Raw genomic sequence first — 22,865 nt, 5'->3', positions numbered from 1 at the left:
CCTGCACCATTGTGTTAGGCATTACTGTGTCGAGTATATAGAGTTTGTATGTACGGGCCGTGGCCTCTTTAAGAGCACGGGAAAACGCGGGCAAACGCGATGACATCACGTCGCAAACCACGGGACTGCCCAGGAGTCCTCGTGGCATCTCCGTTGAGTAAAGACCTGTTTGATTGTGCTCTTGTGTCGATCTCCATTATTCGTAGGAATTCGTTAATTCCTACATTGTAGTGTAGCAAACCAGCAGTCAATTTGCACACAGCAAAGTCCCACAAACAGCAATGAGACAATAACCATCTATTTTAGTGATGTTGGCTGAGGGATAAGAACATAAGAACATAAGAAACTGGAGCAGGGGTAGGCCAATTGGCCCCTCGAGCCTGCTCCTTCATTTAATAAGATCATGGCTGATCCAATCTTGGCCTCAAAGTCATTTTCCCGCTCTCTCCCCATACCCCTTGACTCCCCTGTAGTTCGAATATCTGTCTATCTCCACCTTAAATATATTCAATGACCCAGCCTCCACAGCTCTCTGGGGTAGAGTATTCCAAAGATTCACAACCCTCAGAGAAGAAATTCCTCGTCATCTCCGTCTTAATTGGGCGACCCCTTATTCTGAAACTATGCTCCCTAGTTCTAGATACCCCCACGAGGGGAAACATCTTCTCAGCATCTACCCTGTCCAACCCCCTCAGAACCTTATATGTTTCAATAGGATCACCTCTCATTCTTCTAAACTCCAATGAGTATAGGCCCAACCTGCTCAACCTTTCATCATATGTCAACCCCTTCATCTCAGGAATTAACCTCATGAACCGTCTCTGCACTGCCTCCAATGCAAGTTTATCCTTCCTTAAATATGGAGACCAAAACATTGGCCAGAATAAGTGGGTGAGCTTCCCTGTTCTTCTTCAAAATAGTGCCGTGGGATCTTTTCCATCCACCTGGGAAGGCAGATAGGGGCCTCGGTTTAACGCGTAATCTGAATTTGGGCACATCCCACAGTGCAGTACTCTCTGTTATCAGATTGCGATCTTCCCTGCTGGGGCAACCGTAACAAACTGGCTGGCCAAAAAACTGACGGGATCAGATTTGCCGCCCGTTTCGCACCCGTCCAAGTCTCACGGGATGTAAAACTGATCCGGTCAGTTTGCTGTGGGTGGGCCACAAAAACCACCCAACGATGATTAACGCCCAAGTGAGGAAGGCAAAAATCTAGTCTCCATGTTGCTGAACAATTGTACTGAGTTACGTTCGGGTGGAAAACAGAGAGCAACAAACAGTGGGCCTGAAATAAAGGCGCTTCCGAAGGCGTACACACAGAGTACGCTGTTGGAAGCTTTCAGAATGGCCCCACAGGTTCCGGGTATCGGCAAGCACTAAAACCCGGAACCTGCGATGTGTCACGTTTTGCTTGAAGAGATTCACCGCATCCGCTATAAAATCACTTTCACTGGTGCAGATTTGGGCTCTTACTGCCCAGCACATGCCCACGAAACCCTTACATCTGGCGAAAGCAGGCATAAATCCTCCTCTAACCAGTGTGAGGGTTAAAATAAATGTTAAAGTAACGGCCCAGATATTCCGATCCTTACAGGTGTGTACGCGCTGTGTACCCACCCGTAGGGACATCGGAAATGCCGGTTTCAGGCATGCACTGCGCATACACTGAAAACCGACATTTCCGATCTGTCAAGAATGCTCTTGGCAGATCCTCCGGCTGCCCTGGAGAAGGGCCTCTGTGGGGGGAGAGTTCCGCTTTCTGGAGACCCTCTGCCCACATAAAACCCTTAGAAATCTTACGCCTGGTAAAAGCAGAGGCGTAAGGCCTGTTTTTACCTGCATAAGAGTTGAAAAAAGTAAAAAAAAAAAAAAATTTCTCACAGATTTATCATTTAAAAATATTTTTAAAAAAGGTAAGTTTATTTTTAGCCCCGTAAAAAACTTTAATTATTTTTTTCAAAAAATTTAATTTTAAAAATTAAATTTAAAAATGTTTAAATACTTAATTTATTGTAATTTCAAGTCATTTTAAAAATGTGATTTTTTAAAAATGTATTTAAAGTTTGACTATGTTTTTGGGGTGATCTCCATTCATATATTTGACAGGTCTATCTGTCAAGTGTATGAAGGGACATTCCCTTCTGTGATTGGCTCCCCATGGCCCACGTGATCCCAGGGATGCTGTGAACTACCTGCGCCTCTGGGATACCTGGGGCCTGCGCACTTGGAGTTTGGTGAGGCCCAGGAGCAGAAGCGTGTGCATCTCGGGAGCCCTCAGGTAAGGGTGTAGATTTTTCCAGATCGCAGGCCTCCGCCCGTGGGAAGCCTGCGATCGGAAAATACAGGCCAACTTTTTAAAAATGGTGTAAACATACACATACATTTAAAATGAGTTGAGGTAAATTTTGGCCCTTTTTAAAATGTAAAAATGTATTTTTCAAAAAATGTAATTATCTTAAATGCCTAATTAACAGGTCTTTTAATTAATTTTGCACGTGGGAATATTTAATTCTATTTAAGTGGTGCGAATTCTTGTTTATTTGGTGATTTCTATCATGCTTATGGGGAATCCGTACGTAAATGGAATCTCCATAAGCACCACAGGAAACCCCTCTTTTTGATTGCTTGACCAGGCCCATGTGATCCCAGGGACGCTTGCGAACCGCCTGAGCCCCTGGGATCCGTGGGCCTTTACGCAGGCGTGCGTCTGCAGGCCCAGGACCCGAAGAGTCCGAAGCTCCGGAGACACCAGGTGCGTTCAGATTTTATTTTCCAGTTCGGAGGGGTATTCTTCTGGTACGCCTCCGAGCGCAAATTCAGGGTCAATAATAAAGGCAATAATCTGTCAGTTCAGCCGAAATCCTAGGATGTCTGTTGGTTGTAAAATCAGTAGGGTGAAATTGAACTTCCACGGGGGTGCAAAATGAATAGTAGTGGATTGGCTGCCCATTATCAATGCTGCCATAATTTCTTTTCTATTGAAGGGTATGGAAAGAAATACTGGCAGGATGTATTACGTGCGGACCATCCACTACCGCCATTTTGGGGCCCGGGTGAAGTTAAATTTTACCCTCGGTGTCTTTTTAAAAAATTTGTTCATGGGATGTGGCTATCGCTGGCAAGGCCAGCATTTATAGCCCATCCCTAATTGCCCTTGAGAAGGTGGTGGTGAGCCACCTTCTTTAACCACTGCAGTCCGTGTGGTGAAGGTGCTCCCACAGTGCTGTTAGGGAGGGAGTTCCAGGATTTTGACCCAGCGACGATGAAAGAACGGCCGATATAATTTCATGTCAGGATGGTGTGTGTGACTTGGAGGGGAACTTGGCGGTGGTGGTGTTCCCATGCCCCTGCTGCCCTTGTCCTTCTAGGTGGTAGAGGCCGTGGGTTTGGGAGGTGCTGTCTAAGAAGCCTTGGCGAGTTGCTGCAGTGCATCTTGTAGATGGTACACACTGCAGCCACGGTGCGCCGGTGGTGGAGGGAGTGAATGTTTAAGGTGGTGGATGGGGTGCCAATCAAGTGGGCTGCTTTGTCCTGGATGGTGTCGAGCTTCTTGAGTATTGTTGGAGCTGCACTCAACCAGGCAAGTGCAGAGCATTCCATCACACTACTGACTTGTGCTTGGTCGATGGTGGAAAGGATCTGGGGAGTCAGGAGGTGAGTCACTCACTGCAGAATACCCAGCCTCTGATCTGCTCTTGCAGCCACAGTATTTATGTGGTTGGTCCAGTTAAGTTTCTGGTCAATGGTGACCCCCCAGGATGTTGAAGGTGGGGGATTTGGCGATAGTAGTGCCATTGAATGTCAAGTGGCAGTGGTTGGACTCTCGCTTGTTGGAGATACTCATTGTCTGCAATGTTTGCCATTAAACATAACATCACCCTAGGAAAGTAAACTGCTTGTTAACTCAAATTGACTGTTCAGCGATATATTTCGACCACATTACAACCCAAATTCTAAAGTTTGGTTGTTCAAATAAAGCCTTATAAGCACAAAAAGAATGGCTCAACCCACAAATTAATTTGAATATACTTTCCCAAGCAATCTGAATAAACGTCAAGGGGGCAATTTTAACTTCGAGGTGTAAGCCCAGCATTCCACCCGATCCCACGAGCTTCCCGCAGGTAGTGTTAAATTAGAAGAATGAGTGGTGATCTAATTGAAACATATAACATTCTTAAAGGGCCTGACAGGGTTAATGCTGGGAAAATGATTCTCCTGGCTGGGGAGTCTAGAACCAGGCGTCACAGTGTCAGAATAAGGGGTCGGCCATTTAGGACTGAGATGAGGGGAAATTTCTTCACTCAAGAGGGTGGTGAATCTTTCGAATTCTGTACCCCAGAGGGCTGTGGAGGCTCAGTCGTTGAGTATATTCAAGATAGAGATCGATAGATTTTTTGGGAATGAAGGGAATTAAACAACATGGGGATAATGCGGGAAGGTGGAGTTGAGGTAGAAGATCAGTCATGATTTCATTGAATGGCGGAGCAGGCTCGAAGGGTCAAATGACCTACTCCTGCTCCTATTTCTTATGTTCTAAAATGATACACGAATTAGTTTCAGATCGTTCTTGCACACAACCGAGGTAACTCACCAGCTCTTCTTCGAAATAGTGCCATGGGATCTTTTACGTCGACTTGAAAGAGCAGACGGGTGCCTCGGTTTAACGTCTCATCCGAAAGAAGGCACCTCCGACAGTGCAGCACTCCCTCAGCACTGCACTGGAGTGTCAGCCTGGATTGATGTGCTCAAGTCACTGGAGTGGGACTTTGAACCCCGAACCTTCTAACTCAGAGGCGAGTGTGCTACCCACTGAGCCACAGCTGACACTGTAACCAGATTTCTTCCCATGTTTCTGCAGTTAGAGACATGGCTAGGAATCGGTGCACTGTCATGTGTGCTGTCTGCCAATGTTATGGGATTATGGAATACTTTCGGTTTTGCAACCAATTGTCTGTCCCGTCCATTATATCTTTATCTGTGGGATTAGCTCACCAATGCTAATATTTTTAGTTCACATCTTACCTCGATGTCACTGGGGAGGTAATTGTACAATATCGCTCTCACTTCCAATTGTTCGTTTCTTTTCACGGAATATGGTAGCCTCAATGATACAAAAAAAGGTCTGAAGACTCTCATCTTCTTCGGTTCCGCAACACAAAAACCTTACGTAAAAACAATTATATTCAACCGTATTTTGAAAAGATCATAGCGAAACAGGTTAGTTAATACCACAGGCATATAAAATGAACTGACAAGAATTGCATAGGTCTTACGCAAGCTCTGGTTGGAAAGTTATGCTTCAGAAGGCAACCCTTGGTGAAATAAATTAATTTTGCAGCACCTTAATTTGGCCCCTGCATACTTTGTGCATTCTGAAAAAAATTTAGTGGAGGATTTTCAAAATGTGCCTCCGATATTCACCCCCAAATGCCAAAGGCTGCAGATGCACAAACTGGAGTTGACTTGTATTCAACCTCACATGAAAATTAGTAAAAGAAAAAATTCGGGCTGAGTGTCAAGCAGGCTGCCGATATGCTATTGCACGTTTTATCTTACTGCCCAAGACCAATTACTACCCCTAAAGCGTTGTCTATCACTGTTTCTTCACACATAAATTAAATAAACATAAAGGGCTGAATTTTCCAGGGAGGTAGTGGGCGCAATCGGTGGCGGGTCGGGTGGGAAGGTTATTTTTTTCACAGCGGGTCGGGAACCCGCTGTCATCTCGCTTCCCCGCAACTTTCCTTCAGGCGCGTTTGTCACCGTGGAGCCAACCCGACCCGAAGTAACGGGGGCCCAATACAGATCATTATGAGGTACTTTTTGGCACTTAAGAGCCTTTTCCCCCTGCTTCTTAAATTTCCCTGCATGGCCACGGGATTCACACAGCTCGGGAACCACATCTGTCAACCTGAGGCAGGAGTTCCCCGGCCATTGCTCCAGCTGATTGCTCGAAACCAAAATAAAAACATGTTGATTACATCAGCTAACAGATTGATGGAGATTCTGTTCTGCTTAAAAAGCTACTGGTAAATGTTAATTCAGAAATTCCTGAAGGGATGTAAATGGTGAGGGAAATACATTTTTCGCTCGCCATTCTCGGCTGTTGCCTTCCAACTCAACAGTAATTGCAATGTAAACTCGAGGAACAGCACCTCATCTTCCGATTAGGCACTTTGCAGCCTTCCGGACTCAATATCGAGTTCAACAATTTCAGTTCATAACCTCGGCCCCGATTACATTTTTACTTCTATTTTTTTCCACCCCTTTGTTTTGGGTCTTCCCTTCCCCCCCCCTTTCCTTTTTTTTCTCTCGCTCTCCCACATGGCAGCTGTTCCTCATCCTGCCAGTACACTTCACACCTAACCTCAGCTGTCTTTTGTCTCCACTGTCCTATTACCATCTCGTCTGGTTTTGAATACCTCTTAATGTCTCTTTACTTCTTTTGTTATATTGCAGCCCTGCCTTCAATCTATTTTATTTCCTTTCCAGTTTTGAAAAAGGGTCTCGACCCGAAACGTCAACTCTAATTTCTCTCCACGGATGTTGCCTGGCCTGCTGAGTTTTTCCAGCATTTTCTGTTGTTATTTTGGATTTCCAGCATCTGCAGTATTTTGCTATCGTAGTAATTGCAATGAATTGATCTGCACTATACAAAATGACAATCTACCATTTAAATACATTTTTGTGTTGTTTCTGGTCAGATTTTTCTCACAGTATGCTGTGATTGTTCAGTTACATGTTAAATCAAGTCATCAACCATAACAATTTCATTCTCATTACTCATTCCACTGATACAATTTGCTTTCAGTCCCTGAATATGACTAATTAAATTTTTCAGTCTGAGACTTTAGGGTGCATTTCTGCAGAGGTTCTCTCACTTGTCCATTGTTAACTGCAACGGAAGAGTTGCAGAAAACCCAGAAACACATTGTAAGCACGAATTACACTGTTTGTCAGGGATTCCGCAGCTCTTCCGCTGAACTTGCACAAGATTGTAAATGCACCCCTTTACAATTACATTTAAAATCTGCTTAATTTTATATGTTACCTGCACACACATCTTTTATTTATACCAGTTACTGATACAAATAGATTTGTGGCAAAAGCACCAATAAATTCCCAATTAATGTACTTCTTTAAATTATGTTCTTGATCGTGTTTGTAGATGGAGTCATATTACTTAATGATAATATTATTTAAATATTTCTTTGTCACTCATATATAACTTATCATATTATTGTACAGTAAAGATTCAACACCCACTGTGTTAGATTAAACTTAACATTTAATGTGGCCAGGGTCCCTTTAAGGATCCCGGCTTAAAATGCTTCATGAGTGATGTCACCAGAACCGCTCCATCTCATTGGACCGGGTAAAGCTTTGGGTGGGCTTAATAGACCCCGTTAAGGTAAGTTCATTTTCAACAGCAGGATGGAGCTGCCAGTGAGGCCGCCACAGACACTGGCCACACTAGACCCGCCAAGATAAGGAAAATCCTGGCCATAAAATGTTTCCAAATAATAAAGGGCTCGCCATGGAATTTATGACATTGCTGTGCACAATGTGGAGATTAATTGAGCAGAGTTCTCGATTATAATAGTGAACAAAGTAATATAATGCTACGATCATTTCACAAAGAGATGTCAGACCAGGAAAGCTCGTTACCTTTATTCTCAAACATGCCAACCGCCTGGATTTCCCAAGTTGTTATGGAATCAGGAATGTTTACTCGAAGCCTAGAATCAAATAAGAATATAAATGCTTGATGTGGGATGGTAAAAGCACTGTATAACTGCTGATTGTTGCTGTTTGTTGTGAACATCCTGACACTAGAACTGCAGTTGCACAGCAGTGAAACATAGAAAAACATAGAAACATAGGAGCAGGAGTAGGCCATTCGGCCCTTCGAGCCTGCTCCGCCATTCAATATGATCATGGCTGATCCTCTATCTCAATACCATATTTCCGCTCTCTCCCCATACCCCTTGATGCCTTTTGTGTCTAGAAATCTATCTATCTCCTTCTTAAATATATTCAGTGACTTGGCCTCCACAGTCTTCTGTGGTAGAGAATTCCACAGGTTCACCACCCTCTGAGTGAAGAAATTTCTCCTCATCTCAGTCCTAAATGTTCTACCCCGTATCCTGAGACTGTGACCCCTCGTTCTAGACCCCCCAGCCAGGGGCAACATCCTCCCTGCATCCAGTCTGTCTAGCCCTGTCAGAATTTTATACGTTTCAATGAGATCCCCTCTCATTCTTCTAAACTTTAGTGAATACAGGCCTAGTCGACCCAATCTCCCCTCATACGACAGTCCTGTCATTCCAGGAATCAGTCTGGTGAACATTCGCTGCACTCCCTCTATGGCAAGTAAATTCTTTCTTAAATAAGGAGACCAAAACTGCACACAATACTCCCGGTGTGGTCTCACCAAGGCCCTGTATAACTGTAGTAAGACATCCTTGCTCCTGTACTGAAATCTCTTGCAATGAAGGCCAACATACCATTTACCTTCCTAACTGCTTGCTGCACCTGCATGTTTGCTTTCAGTGACTGGTGTACAAGGACACCCAGGTCCCTTTGTAGTGCTTTGTACATGGTATTATAACAACAACAACTTGTATTTATATAGCACCTTTAACGTAGTAAAATGTCCCAAGGTGGTTCACAGGAGTATTTTAAGACAAAAAATTTGACACCAAGCCACATAAGGAGAAATTAGGGCAGGTGACCAAACGCTTGGTCAGAGAGGCAGGTTTCAAGGGGCGTCTTAAAGGAGGAGAGAGAGGTAGGGAGGCGGAGAGGTTTAGGCAGGGAATTCCAGAGCTTAGGGCCCAGGCAACAGAAGGCACGGCCACCGATGGTGGAACGATTATAATCAAGAGGGCAGAATTAGAGGAATTAGAGGAGCGCAGATATCTCGGGGGGGTTGTGGGGCTGGAGGAGATTACAGAGATAGGGAGGGGCGAGGCCATCGAGAGATTTGAAAACAACTTTGAGGATTTTGAAATTGAGGTGTTGCTTAACCGGGACCCAATATAGAATCATAGAGCACGGAGGACGACCATTTGGCCCGTTGAGCCCGTTCCAGCTCTCTGCAAGAGCACCTCAGCTAGTCTCACTCCCCCGCCCTTTCCCCATAGCCCTGCAAATGTTTTTCCTTCAGGTACTTATTCAATTCCATTTTGAAAGCCACGACTGAGTCTGCCTCCACCACCCTCTCAGGCACTGCATTCTAGATTCTAACCACTCGCTGCGTAAAAAAGTTTTTCCCCATGTCGCCTTTGGTTCTTTTGTCAATCACCTGAAATCTGTGTCCTCTGGTTCTCGACCCTTCCGCCAATGGGAACAGTTTCTCTCTATCTACTCTGTCCAGACCCCTCATGATTTTGAACACCTCTATCAAATCTCCTCTCAATTTCTCTGCTCGAAGGAGAACAACCCCAGCTTCTCTAGTCTATCCACATAACTTAAGCCCCTCATCCCTGGAACCATTCTTGTAAATCTTTTCTGCACCTTCTCTAAGGCCTTCACATCCTTCCTAAAGTGCAGTGCCCAGAATTGGACACAGTACTCCAGTTGAAGCTGAACCAGTGTTTTATAAAGGATCATCGTAATTTCCACACTTATGTACTCTATACCTCTATTCATGAAGCCCAGGATCCAGTAAGCTTTTTTAACTACTTTCTCAACCTGCTCTGCCACCTTCAACAATTTGTGCACATATACCCCCAGGTCTCTCTGTTCATGCACCCACTTTAGGATTGTACCCTTTAGTTTATTTGTCCTCTCCTCATTCTTTCTACCAAAATGTATCACTTCACACTTTTCTGCATTAAATTTCATCTGCCACGTGCCTGCCCATTCCACCAGTCTATGTCCTCTTGAAGTCTATCACTCTCCTCCTCACTGTTCACCATACTTCCTAGTTTTGTGTCATCTGCAAATTTTGAAATTGTGCCCTGTACACCCACGTCCAAGTCATTAATATATATCAAGAAAAGCAGTGGTCCTAGTGCCGTCCCCTGGGGAACACCACTGTGTACCTTCCTCCAGTCTGAAAAACAGCCATTCACCACTACTTTCTGTTTCCTATCACTTAGCCAATTTCGTATCCATGCTGCCACTGTCCCTTTTATTCCATGGGCTTCAACTTTGTTGGCAAGCCTATTATGTGGCACTTTGTCGAACGCCTTTTGGAAATCCATGTACACCACATCAACCGCATTGCCCTCATCAACCCTCTCTGTTACCTCATCAAAAAACTCGATCAAGTTGGTTAAACACGATTTGCCTTTAACAAATCCATACTGGCTTTCCTTAATTAATCCACATTTGTCCAAGTGACTGTTAATTTTGTCCCTGATTATTGTTTCTAAAAGCTTCCCCACTACTGAGGTTAAACTGACTGGCCTATAGTTGCTGGGTTTATCTTTATATCCTTTTTTGAACAAGGGTGTGACATTTGCAATTCTCCAGTCCTCTGGCACCATCCCTGTTTTTAAGGAGGATTGGAAGATTATGGCCAGTACCTCCGCAATATCTTCCTTCACTTCCCTCAGCGTTCCATTCAGTCCTGGTGACTTATCTACAGCGGTTCAAGAAGACGGCTCACCACCACCTTTTCAAGGGCAACTAGGGATGGGCAATAAATGCTGGCCTTGCCAGCGACGCCCACATCCCATAAACGAATAAAAAAAAGGTAAAGCCAGCCTTTTTTGTACCTTATCTTTATCAATTATTATCCTCTCCAGTATCTTCTCTACCTTCTCCTTTACTATGTCTATGGCAGCATCTTCTTCCTCAGTGAAGACAGGTGCAAAGTATTCATTTCGCACCTCAGCCATACCCTCTGGCTGCATGCATAGCTCTCCTTTTTGGTCCCTAATCAGCCTCACCCCTCCTCTTACTACCTGTTTACTATTTATATGCCTATAGAAGGCTTTTGGATTCTCTTTTATGTTAATTGCCATTCTATTCTCATACTCTCTCTTTGCCCCTCTTATTTTCTTTTTCACTTCTCCTCTGAGCTTTCTATATTTAGCCTGATTCTCAGATGTATTCTCGAACTGACATCTGTCATACGTGCTCTTTTTCTGCTTCATCGTACTCTCTATCTCTTTCATCATCCAGGGAGCTCTGGCTTTCACTGCCCTACCTTTCCCCTTAGTGGGAAGGTACCTCGACTGTACCTGAACTATTTCCTCTTTAAAGGCAGCCCATTGTTCCACTACAGTTTTGTCTGCCAATCTTTGATTCCAATTTAACAACAGAAAATGCTGGAAAAACTCAGCAGGTCAGGCAACATCCGTGGAGAGAAATTTGAGTTGACGTTTCGGGTCGAACCCTTCTTCAAAACTGGAAAGAAAAGAAACCAGATCGAAGGCAGGGCTGCGATTGGACAAAAGAAGTGAAAGAAACAAAAGAGCTAGACGAGATGGTAATAGGCTGAGATTAGGTGTAAAGTGTACTGGCAGGGCAAGAGATAGCTGCCAGGTGTGAGAGAGAAACAAAAGGAAAGGGCGGGGGGGGGAAAGGAGTGGAAAAATTACAAGAAAAAACATGTAATAGGGTAAGAGCTATCCAATTTACCCGGGCCAGATCCGTTCTCATCCCACTGAAACTGGCCTTCCTCCAATTAAGTATTTAGGTCAGCGAGCACAGGGGTGATGGGTAAACGGGTCTTGGTTAGGACACGGGCAGCCGAGTTTTGGATGACCTCAAGTTAATGTAGGGTAAGTTTACGTGTTCCTAACACGAGTCGTACATCGACTCAGAAGAACTTACTGGGCCCTTCTTTTGAATCCTTAATAGATCGTAGCAATTTTTTGCTGGCCGACAAAGAGCGATCCACCCTAATCCCACTTTCCAGCACTTGGTCTGTAGCCTTGTAGGTTACGGCACTTCAAGTGCATATCCAAGTACTTCTTAAATGTGATGAGGGTTTCTGCCTCTACCACCCTTTCAGGCAGTGAGTTCCAGACCCCCACCAACCTCTGGGTGAAGAAATTTCTCCTCAAATCCTCTCTAAACTTTCCCCCAATTACGTTCAATCTATGACCCTTGGTTACTGACCTTTCTGCTAAGGGAAATAGGTCCTTCCTATCCACTCTATCTAGGCCCCCCATAATTTTATACACCTCAATTAAGTCTCCCCTCAGCCTCCTCTGTTCCAAAGAAAACAACTCCAGCCTATCCAATCTTTCCTCATAGCTAACATTCCCCAGCCCAGGCAACATCCTCGTAAATCTCCTCTGCACCCTCTCTAGTGCAATCACATCCTTCCTGTGACGTGGTGACCAGAACTGCAAGCAGTACTCTAGCTGTGGCCTAACTGCCTAACCAGTGTTTTATACAGTTCAAGCATAATCTTGTATATGGATGGGGGCGGTGTCGGTGATTAGGGAACATATTTTGCTGGGTGTGGGTAACCAAAGGTTACGGTTTTTGTCTTCCCAGTGTTTGGCAGGAAGATATTGGGGCTCATCCAAAATGAACGTGGGACAAAGTAGCCTAACAGCACAGAGGCAGAGGACGGGGATGAGAGGTGGTAGATTAGAGGTAGAGTTGGGTATCATCAGCGTACATGGGGAGGCTGAATCCGCACAGGGCAGAATGAGGAGGAGGAGGAGTGTTAGATCCGGGTATCTTAATGTGGTGTCCTTCAATAATCAGACAAAGACTGCAGGGAACGATCAACAGGAGTTTACTGAATGAGGGTTCAAACTGCAACTGACTGTACAGAGCCCTACTCAGGGTTTATATACAGGTGTGGTCACTGCTGGTACTACAGGATACAGGAGCTGTAAAAAGTAGTTCTCCCCCTTAAAGGTACATACACTACAATTCCTCCCCTTTTAGATTAACAGTACCATAACACTCATTTAACAATTAAATATCAAACTAATTACAATTAACACTTTTAACATGCAACATTAACTGGAAATAGTCCATTTATAAATTCAGTCTTTGGGGAGGCTTCCTGATTCTTTCTGGATAACGCCTTTCCCTAGTGTCTCGCTCTTGGTGCGGAGGCGATTCTAACAACCTGTCGTCAGTTGATTCATCAGCTTCCAATGCTATTGTTTCTGAGGTAGATGCGACCTGTACGTCGGGTTCCTCACCAGGTACGTATGGCCGAGACATGGGGCTGACTCGTTCCTGTGACTCTAGGATCTGGTCAGCAAGGCGTCTCACAATGTTCTCCCCAACATCCACTGTGTACATTAGTGGCCCCTGCCGTGTGCATATCGTTCCTGGTTGCCATTCCTCTGTTCGGTAGTCGCGGGCCAAGACTGGTTGCCCTACATTGAAGCTCCTTGTCGGCTTCTCATTGATGTGCTGGAATTGCTTATTCTCAACATCTCTTCGTACATTTGGTCTGAGCAAATCCAGGCGAGATCTCAACCTTTGGTTAAAGAACATCATAGCCGGGCCTGGTTGGTGACTGCATGTGTCGCATTTCTGTAGGCTAACAGGAAATTGTCCACCTTATGCTCCAGTGGAATGTCGTCATCGCACATGGCCTTTACTGCTTTTTTAAAGGTTTGTACGAACCTCTCAGCCAATCCATTTGTGGCTGGATGATACGGGGCGGATGTGTAATGCCTTACCCCATTCCTTTTCATAAATCTTCGAAACTCTTCGGACACAAACTGTGGTCCGTTATCAGAGCAAATCTGCTCTGGCAAGCCGTTCCTGGCAAAAATGGTCCGTAGGACTGCAATAGTTTTCTCCGTGGTGGTGGAGGATATTTTGATCACCTCAGGCCACTTCGAGTGCGCATCCACGGCTATTAAAAACATTGAGTCCATGAATGGACCAGAAAAGTCAATATGCACCCGTTGCCATGGAGATGAGGGCCACTCCCATGGGTGTAGAGGGGCATGTGGTGGTGCATTTTGGACATTCTGGCATCCTGAGCAGCTCTTTGTTAGGTCCTCGATTTGTTGATCGATTCCCAGCCACCACACATAAGCCCTAACAAGGCATTTCATTTTCACCCCTCCCAGATGGCCTTCGTGAAGCTCATTGAGCACTCTCTCCCTTAACTTGGGTGGAATTACCACTCGGGATCCACACATCACTGTCCCCTGGCATACTGGCAGCTGTTCTCTTCTGGATGAGAATGCTGGCAACAGTGAGTCGCCATGTGTTGGCCATCCCTTCACCGTCAATTCATATAACCGAGACAGTGTTGGATCATTTCGGGTCTCCTTCTCTATATCCGCGTTAGTTACTGGCAAGCGTTCAATTATCAACAAATAAAATATTTCGACAGGGTCCACTGCTGGTGCTTCCTCCGCAGTAGGCAGTGGCAGGCGTGGTAGCCCATCAGCATTCCCATGCTGTTTCGTGCCCTTATACTCTATTTCATATTGGTTCGCCCCTAGAAAAATGGACCATCTTTGTAGCCGTTGTGCAGTCATCACCGGAATGCCCTTCTTTGGATTAAAGATGGAGACAAGTGGTTGGTGGTCAGTCAGCAGGGTGAACTTCTGCCCATGCAGATAGTGGTTGAACTTTTTTACTCCCCATACTAGGCCGAGGGCCTCCCTGTCAATCTGGGCGTAGTTGCGCTTGGCTGAGGTTAGTGACTGAGACACAAAGGCTACTGGCCTCTCCAACCCGTCTGGGAATTTGTGAGACAGAACTGCTCCAATACCATAGGGTGATGCATCACACGCCAACCGAATTGGTAGTGCTGGGTTGAAATGGGCCAACACCTCTTTTGATGTGATCAATTCTTTGCACTTCTGGAAAGCTCGTTTACATTCGTCATTCCACTTCCATGGTACCCCCGTTTGCAGTAGGGTGTTCAGTGGGTGTAATACTGTAGACAAATTCGGCAAGAACTTATGGTAGTAGTTCACCAGCCCGAGGAACGACCTCAGTTGTAACACATTTTCCGGTGCTGGAGCATTGACTACTACCTCAATCTTTTCAGGGGACTTATGTAACCTCTCTTTGTCAATAACATGGCCACAATACGAGATCTGATCCTGGAAAAACTCGCATTTGTGGCGATTAGCTCGGAGCCCATATTCCTTCAATCTAGTGAGCACCTGCTCCAGGTTGGCGAGGTGATCACTGTCATTTTTGCCCGTGACCAGGATGTCGTCCAAATAACACTGGGTCCCTGGAATCCCTTGCAGGACTTGTTCCATTGCCCTTTGCCAAATAGCCGGAGCTGATGCTACCCCGAACACCAGCCGGTTGTATTGGTAGAGACCTTTATGAGTGTTGATCGTGAGGTACTGTTTCGAGGCTTCGTCTACCTCCATTTGCAGGTATGCCTGGGCCAGATCAATCTTAGTGAAGCGTTTCCCTCCAGATAGCGAGGCGAAAATATCTTCAATCCGCGGAAGCGGATATTGTACAGTGTGAAGGACTGGGTTCACTGTCACCTTAAAGACCCCACAGATGCGAACCTTCTTTGGTCCCCCAGGCGTATTACTCAATGACCTCTTCATTACAGGAACGATGGGTGTAGCCCACTCGCTCCAGTCCACTTTGGACAGTACTCCTGAACGTTCCAAACCTTCCAGATCTGCTTCGACGGCTGGGCGGATCGCATAAGGCACCGGTCTGGCCTTACAAAACTTTGGGCTTGCATTTTCCTCTATTTTGATCGTCGCTGTTATGTCTTTTAGTGTTCCGAGTCCCTCCTGGAACACTTCTTGTGCGTCAGTTAGCATTTTTGACAATCATCCAGGTGTGACGTCGTCATCCTTTTTGGCATCTACCGTCAGTGCTTGTATGGAATGCCAATCTAACTGTATCTTCTGGATCCATTCACGTCCTAGTAGTGGTGGCCCTCCATCTGGCAATACATATAGGTCCATTTTTGGTGTTTCCTTGCCGTTGTATATCACGTTTACCCTTATTTTTCCTTTGGGGTAGACTTTTTGCCCCATGTACGGCTTCAAGACAATCTCTGTATCTCTCAAGGGTATATGTGAGAATAGCCGCTTGTAGTCCCTTCGGTTTATGACTGTTAGGGCTGATCCTGTGTCCAATTCCATTTTCACTTGGACTCCGTCTATCTTGAGCGTGACCCAGATAGTTTGGTGATCCTTCATTTTGATTACGTTATGTAGTTTCAGACAACCCAGCTCCTTGCTTCCGGAGTCTGTATCACTTTTCTGTTCGTCTGAGCTACTCTCCATCACCTTATGTACCTTTTTGTACTTTTCCTGTGGAGATTTCTTGCTGCTGGTTTTCTTTCCCGACCTGCAGACTCTTGCTATGTGTCCTGCTTTTCCACACTGTCTGCACACTTGGTCCTTGAACTAACAATCCTTCTGGTCATGTGTTGTTCTGCTGCAGCGATATCACTTCACTGCTCCATATAACATTTCATTTGTGCCATATTCTTGCGGTCTCCGTTGTATCTCTGCAGCGCCCCATGCAGCTACTTCGTGTGATACTGCCATGCTGAAAGCCTTTTCCAGCGTAAGATCCTTTTCTGATAGAAGCCGTTTCTGGGTTCCTTCACTTTGAAGCCCACACACAAACTTGTCCCATAATGTATCTACTAGTCCCGTTCCAAACTGGCAGTGTTTCGATAGCTTGCACAGTTCCATTAGATACTCAGCATTACTTTTGTCTTTATGCTTGTTCCTTTTATGAAACTTAAATCTTTGTGCTATCAGCAGCGGTGTGGGGTTTAAGTGGTCCTGTAGGATTGCCACTATGCTTTCAAAGTCCTTATCCACTAGCTTCTCTGGGGTTACTAGGTTTCGCAGTAAGCCATATGTTTTTGCACCCATGGAATTCAACAGCACCAGTGCTTTCCTGGCATCTGGCACTTCATTCGCCTTGCAGTACACTTCAATACGTTCTACATATGTTGCCCAATCTTTGACTTCATTGTCGAACGCTGTGACACTGCCACTCTTCGGCATCCCTGGCTGTGGTTAGACTGGCTAAAAATGGCGTCTCCCACGTTCTCCCTTCTTCTCCGCTGCCTCAAAATGGCGTCTCCCGCACTTCCTTTTCTTCCCGCGCTCTCCCTTCTTCTCCGCTGCGGCTCCAAAAATGACATCTCCCGCGCTCTCCCTTCTTCTCCGCTGTGGCTTAAATGTCATCTCCCGCGCTCTCCCTTTTTTTTTCCACGGACGCTGCTCAGCCTTTGAGCACTGGCTGCGCTCTGCGCATTTTCCTGCGCGCCTCTCTCGCTGCCGCCGCTCGGCCCTGAACCCCGGCTGTGCTTTACCCTCTCTCTCTTTTTGTTTTCCGTCGACGCCGCTCGGTCTACAACCCCCGGCTGCGCCCTGTGCGCTTTACCCTCTCTCTTACCCCGTCGACGCTGCTCGGCCTTTTCTGTGCCGTTGGTCGGCTCCAGCCATCGCTGTCCGGGAAGGGTCTGCGCTGTACCTGTTGTCAGCCTGTTGCTGAAGTGTCGTGGCTGGAGAACCAAGCCCAGCTCTCAACAGCCTCCCCTGTGATGCTCACTCTCTGCCGGATGACTGGGCGGCTGCTCGTGGTCGACGACCGTGCTTCTGGCCTCGACTTCTTCCACTGTCCTCCAGGAGCAAATCCTTGGGAGGAAATGCAGAGTTGCAGGTAGGTTCGAATCGACCTCGTCACCACTATTAAATCCGTGAATCTTAAGGTATGGTGTTCTTCAATAAATAGATGGAGACTGCAGATCAACAATCAACAGGTGTTTACTGGATGAGGGTAGTCTAAAGACTAACAGTACAGATGCCTGCTCAGGGCTTATATACAGGTGAGGTCACTGCCGGTACTACAGTATACAGGAGCTGTAAAAGTAGTTCTCTCTTAAAGGTACATACACTACAGAGACGGTTAACAAAAATGAGAGCACTTGGAAATGGAGGCAACCTATTGATATGGGCAGGGAATTGGTTAGGTGGTCAGAGACAGAGAGTAGAGATAATGGGGATGTACTCCAATTGGCAGGATGTAACTAGTGATCTGTTCTGGAGCCTCAGTTTTGCACGATATTTAAAATGACCTAGATGAAGGAATAAAGTGCCGTATATCCAAGTTTTCTGACGGCAACAAGTTAGGCGGGACAGTAAATAGTGCAGTTGGGAGCAGAATCTTCCAACGGGACATTGATCGGTAAAGCGAGAGGGCGATACTGTGGCAGATGGAGTTCAATATGGGGAATGGTGAGGTCATCCACTTTGGACCCAAGAACGATTGATTAGAATATTTTCTGAATGGTGAGAAGCTGGGAACAGTGAAGGAGTGGAGAGATTTCGAGCCCCAAGTACAGAAATCACGAAAAAGCTAGTAGAATGCTACAAAAATAATTCAAGAGGGGCTGGAATTCAAAGGGCTGGAAGTTATGCTGCAGTTATATAAAGCTCTGGTTAGACCCCATCTGGAGCAGTGCATTCAGTTCTGGGCCCTGCACCTCAGGAAGGATATATTGGCCTTGGAGTGGGGGCAGCGCAGATTCATCAGAATAATCCTGGGGCTAAAAGGGTTAAATTATGAGGACAGGTTGCATAGACTAGGCTTGTAGTCCCTCGAGTAAAGAAGATTAAGGAGCGAAATAATTGAGGTGTTTAAAGGATGATTAAAGGAGTTGATAGGATAGATAGGGAGAAACTATTTCCTCTGGTTTGGGGGGAGTCCGAAACATAGAAACATAGAAAAATAGGAGCAGGAGTCGGCCATTCGGCCCTTTGAGCCTGCTCCGCCATTCAATATGATCATGGCTGACCCTCTATCGCAATGCCATATTCCCCCTCTCTCCCCATACCCCTTGATGCCTTTTGTGTCTAGAAATCTATCAATCTCCTTCTTCAATATATTCAATGACTTGGCCTCCACAGCCTTCTGTGGTAGAGAATTCCACAGGTTCACCATCTGCTGAGTGAAGAAATTTCTCCTCATCTCAGTCCTAAATATCCTACCCTGTATCCTGAGACTGTGACCCCTCGTTCTAGACCCCCCAGCCAGGGGAAACAGCCTCCCTGCATCCAGTCTGTCTAGCCCTGTCAGAATTTTATATGTTTCAATGAGATCCCCTCTCATTCTTCTAAACTCTAGTGAATACAGGCCTAGTCAAGCCAATCTCTCCTCATACGACAGTCCTGCCATCCCAAGAATCAGCCTGGTGAACCTTCGCTGCACCCCCTCTATGGCAAGTGTATCCTTTCTGAGGAATGAGGGGGCATAACCTTAAAATTAGAGTTTGGCCATCAGCGTTGATGTCAGGAAGCACGTCTTCACACAGAATGTAGTGGAAATCTGGAACACACTCCTCAGAAAGCTGTTGAGGCAAGGTCAATTAAAAATATCAAATTGATCAATTGTCTGTTAGTCAAGGGTATTGAGGGTTACGGAACCAAGTCGGGTAGAAGTAGTTAAGATACAGATCAGCCGTGATCTAACTGAATGGCGGAGCAGGCTCCAGAATGCTGAATGACGGCCTCCTGTTCCTACTTCGCTGATAGTGTCAAAAACTGCAGACAGGTTGCGGGGGATAGAAACATAGAGGATAGGAGCAGGAGTAGGCCATTCGGCCCCTCGAGCCTGCTCCGCCATTTAATGAGATCATGGCTGATCATCCAAATTCAGTACCCTGTCCCTGCTTTCTCCCCATTTCTCTTGATCCCTTTAGCCTTAAGAAATATATCTAACTCCTTCTTGAATATATTTAATGAATTGACCTCAACTACTTTCTGTGGTAGAGAATTCCATAGGTTCACCACTCTCTGGGTGAAGAAATTCCTCCTCATCCCTGTCCTAAATGGCCTACCCCTTATCTTTAGACTGTGATATCTGGTTCTGGACTCCCCCGCCATCGGGAACATCCTCCCTGCATCTAGTCTGTCTAGTCCTTTTTAGAATTTTATAAGTTTCAATGAGATCCCCTCTCATTCTTCTAAACTCCAGCGAATATAAGCCTAATCGACCCAATCTCTCCTCATATGTCATTCCTGCCATCCCAGGTATCAGCCTGGTGAATCTTCGCTGCACTCCCTCCATAATCGATATCTTTTATTATATACGATCAATCGAAGTTAAAACGACCCTCGTTGCGCATGAGATGTCCGGCACGTTGTGACGTAGAAGTAATTAACCTTACTTGTTCTCCCCCGCAGGTAAATTAGAATACGTCCTCCATTGCCAGCTCTGCGGAAAGTTGCTGCGAATACGGGGAGAGGTCTCGTCGAAAAAGTCACCAGCGTCCTTCCCCGCCGCTAAAGAAGAATAAAAGGTTTATTGGGCCGATTTCAAATTCCTGAAAATGGTCCAAACGTAATGCGGGTGATACTGGACATGGGCAGGGACACAAAACAGGCAGAATTGCATTTGCCAAGCATTATACGGCACGCCCGATATTCAGTCAATGGAACTCAATATTTGGCGGATAGGTGACTGATGCAATAGCACCTGCATTGTACCCCCCTGGTCATGTCTAACTGCACGCCCCGTTATTTTTATTTGTCTTTAAATAATGGGCAATTGTACAAATTTTTGCCTGGATGAGTGCAGCTCCAACAACACTCAAGAAGCTCAACACCATCCAAGACAAAGCAGCTCGCTTGATTGGCACACCATCCACCACCTTAAACATTCACTCCCTCCACCACCGGTGCACCGCGGCTGCTGTGTGTACCATCTACAAGATGCACTGCAACAACTCTCCAAGGCTTCTTCGGCAGCACCTCCCAAACCCGCGACCTCTTCCACCTAGAAGGACAAGGGCAGCAGGCGCAGGGGAACACCACCACCTCCAAGTTCCCCTCCAAGTCACACACCATCCTGACTTGGAAATATATCGCTGTTCCTTCATCGTCGCTGGGTCAAAATCCTGGAACTCCCTCCCTAACAGCACTGTGGGAGTACCTTCACCATATGGACTGCAACGGTTCAAGAAGGTGGCTCACCACCACCTTCTCAAGGGCAACTAGGGATGGGCAATAAATGCCGGCCTTGCCAGTGACGCCCACATCCCAGGAACGAATAAAAAAAATATAGTTAAATAATTCTTTGGGGAAAATGCACATAGCAGAAGTGACCCCTGGAAACCATAGAAATTGTACCCCAGCAGTTCACAGACTGGGGGATAACTTTGACTTTGTGCGATTGTATAAAACAGGTGATAGCCAATTGGCAGCCTAGTTTTCATCTCTCCCAGTTTTTTAAATTGACTTCAATGGCAAGAAAAATCGAGAGAGATGTAAAGTGCACACATTAAGTCCTTTTTGACTTAATCAAATAGGATGCAAGGATGAGTAAATATAATTAAATGGGTAGAAATTAGTTTAAGTGGTAATGTAAAACGGGCGGCATCTTATTGGCCGGCAGTCTGCTATACAAGGGGATTTAGTGCAAGGGGGTTGGAGTATAAGAGTAAGGAAGTCTTGTTACAATTGTACAGGGCCTTGGTGAGACCACACCTGGAGTACTGTGCACAGTTTTGGTCTCCTTATCTAAGGAAGGATATACTTGCCTTGGAGGCGGTGCAACGAAGGTTCCCTAGATTGATTCCTGGGATGAGAGGGCTGTCCTATGATGAGAGATTGTGTAGAATGGGCCTATACTCTCTGGAGTTTAGAAGAATGAAAGGTGATCTCATTGAAACATACAAGATTCTGAAAGGGATTGACAGGGTAGATGCTGAGAGGTTGTTTGCCCTGGCTGGAGTGTCTAGAACTAGGGGGCATAGTCTTAGGATAAGGGGTTGGTCTTTTAAGACAGAGATGAGGAGGAATTTCTTCACTCAGAGGGTTGTGAATCTTTGGAATTCTCTGCCCCAAAGGGCTATGGATGCTCAGTGTTTACGCTAATGTTGTGGCGGGCGGGTGGTCAAGGGAGCCCCCTTTCCCCCCCCCCATGCAAAGTGTACCCCAAAGACTCCAAGGACAAGCATGAACTGTTCGAGTTGTAATCGATTTGTTTCATTGGTGTTTCTGAGAGGTTACCTCTGTCGAAAGCTTGCACAGGTATTAGTTCATCAAGCTAAGTATGGACGGTCCCCAACCTTGGCCCAGTCAGTAAACACTTACTTCTTCCCACTGCATCGAGCTTCATTGACTGCTTAATCCTCAGTTCGATGCCATAGTCGCAGCAAGTGAGAAAAACCTTTCTACATTCCATGTCTTTGACTCTCTTGGCCCGATCTTCACAGGTGCGTTTCATTGGAATGGCGGTTATTCCATCCATGCAGCATTGCCTTAGCCTGCTATCGGTATAGTTGCTTACTGAAATGCAAATAGAGGCAGAGCAAGTGGTGAATAAAGGTGTTGTTCAGCAACATGTTCTGTACTTCAAACTGCAGAGAATATGAGACTACAATTATAATGTAACGATACCTTTAGAGAACAGCGTTTCCAAGTCTGCATCAATGCAAAATAACCAGTATAATTTGGGAATTACCCTTGAAAGAGGTGACCCTGAGCTTCCGGTCGCCTGTCACTTTAATTCTCCGCTGCACTCCCACTCTGACCTCTCCGTCCTTGGCCTCTTACACTGCTCCAATGAAGCTCAACGTAAGCTCGAAGAACAGCAACTCATCTTTCAATTAGGCACTTTACAGCCTTCTGGACTAAACAGAGTTCAACAATTTCAGACTATAACCCCCCCATTTTTTCAGGAGGCAGCTGTTGATGATTCTGCCAAATCAATCAAATCAAATCAACTTTTATTGTCATTGTTAGTGCACAAGTGCAGTACAACGAAATGTAGGCTTGCGGCTCCCGAGAGTGTACAATTTGGATTAGGACACTTAAACATTTCAACATACATTTGTACATATATATTAGCATAAATATGACTGTAATAAAGTGCATCGGCAGATGTGCAGGCTTTAGTGTTTATTTGTGGAGTTCAGTAGGATGACAGCCCTGGGAAAGAAGCTGTTCCTA

At 45.7% G+C, this 22,865-nt stretch overlaps 1 protein-coding gene across 1 annotated transcript in view; it reads right to left on the bottom strand.

The window, feature by feature from the left end:
* Positions 1-22,865, bottom strand: part of LOC147095717 (complement C4-like) — a 383,861-nt gene that overhangs the window by 150,910 nt on the left and 210,086 nt on the right. The window contains exons 16-19 of the mRNA XM_085973700.1: positions 22,008-22,202; positions 20,081-20,195; positions 7,672-7,742; positions 5,026-5,165 (exon numbers count right to left, since the gene is read on the bottom strand). Coding sequence (XP_085829826.1) covers positions 5,026-5,165; positions 7,672-7,742; positions 20,081-20,195; positions 22,008-22,202 — 521 coding nt within the window. The remainder of the gene's footprint in view (positions 1-5,025; positions 5,166-7,671; positions 7,743-20,080; positions 20,196-22,007; positions 22,203-22,865) is intronic.

This window comes from Somniosus microcephalus, unplaced genomic scaffold (assembly GCF_052327205.1).
Source record: "Somniosus microcephalus isolate GS21.2 unplaced genomic scaffold, FLI_Smic_1.0 unresolved_chr1, whole genome shotgun sequence".
Taxonomy (NCBI): Eukaryota; Metazoa; Chordata; class Chondrichthyes; order Squaliformes; family Somniosidae; genus Somniosus; species Somniosus microcephalus.
The sequence above is the reverse complement of the archived record's forward strand: the minus strand, read 5'-3'. Positions and strand labels throughout refer to the sequence as shown.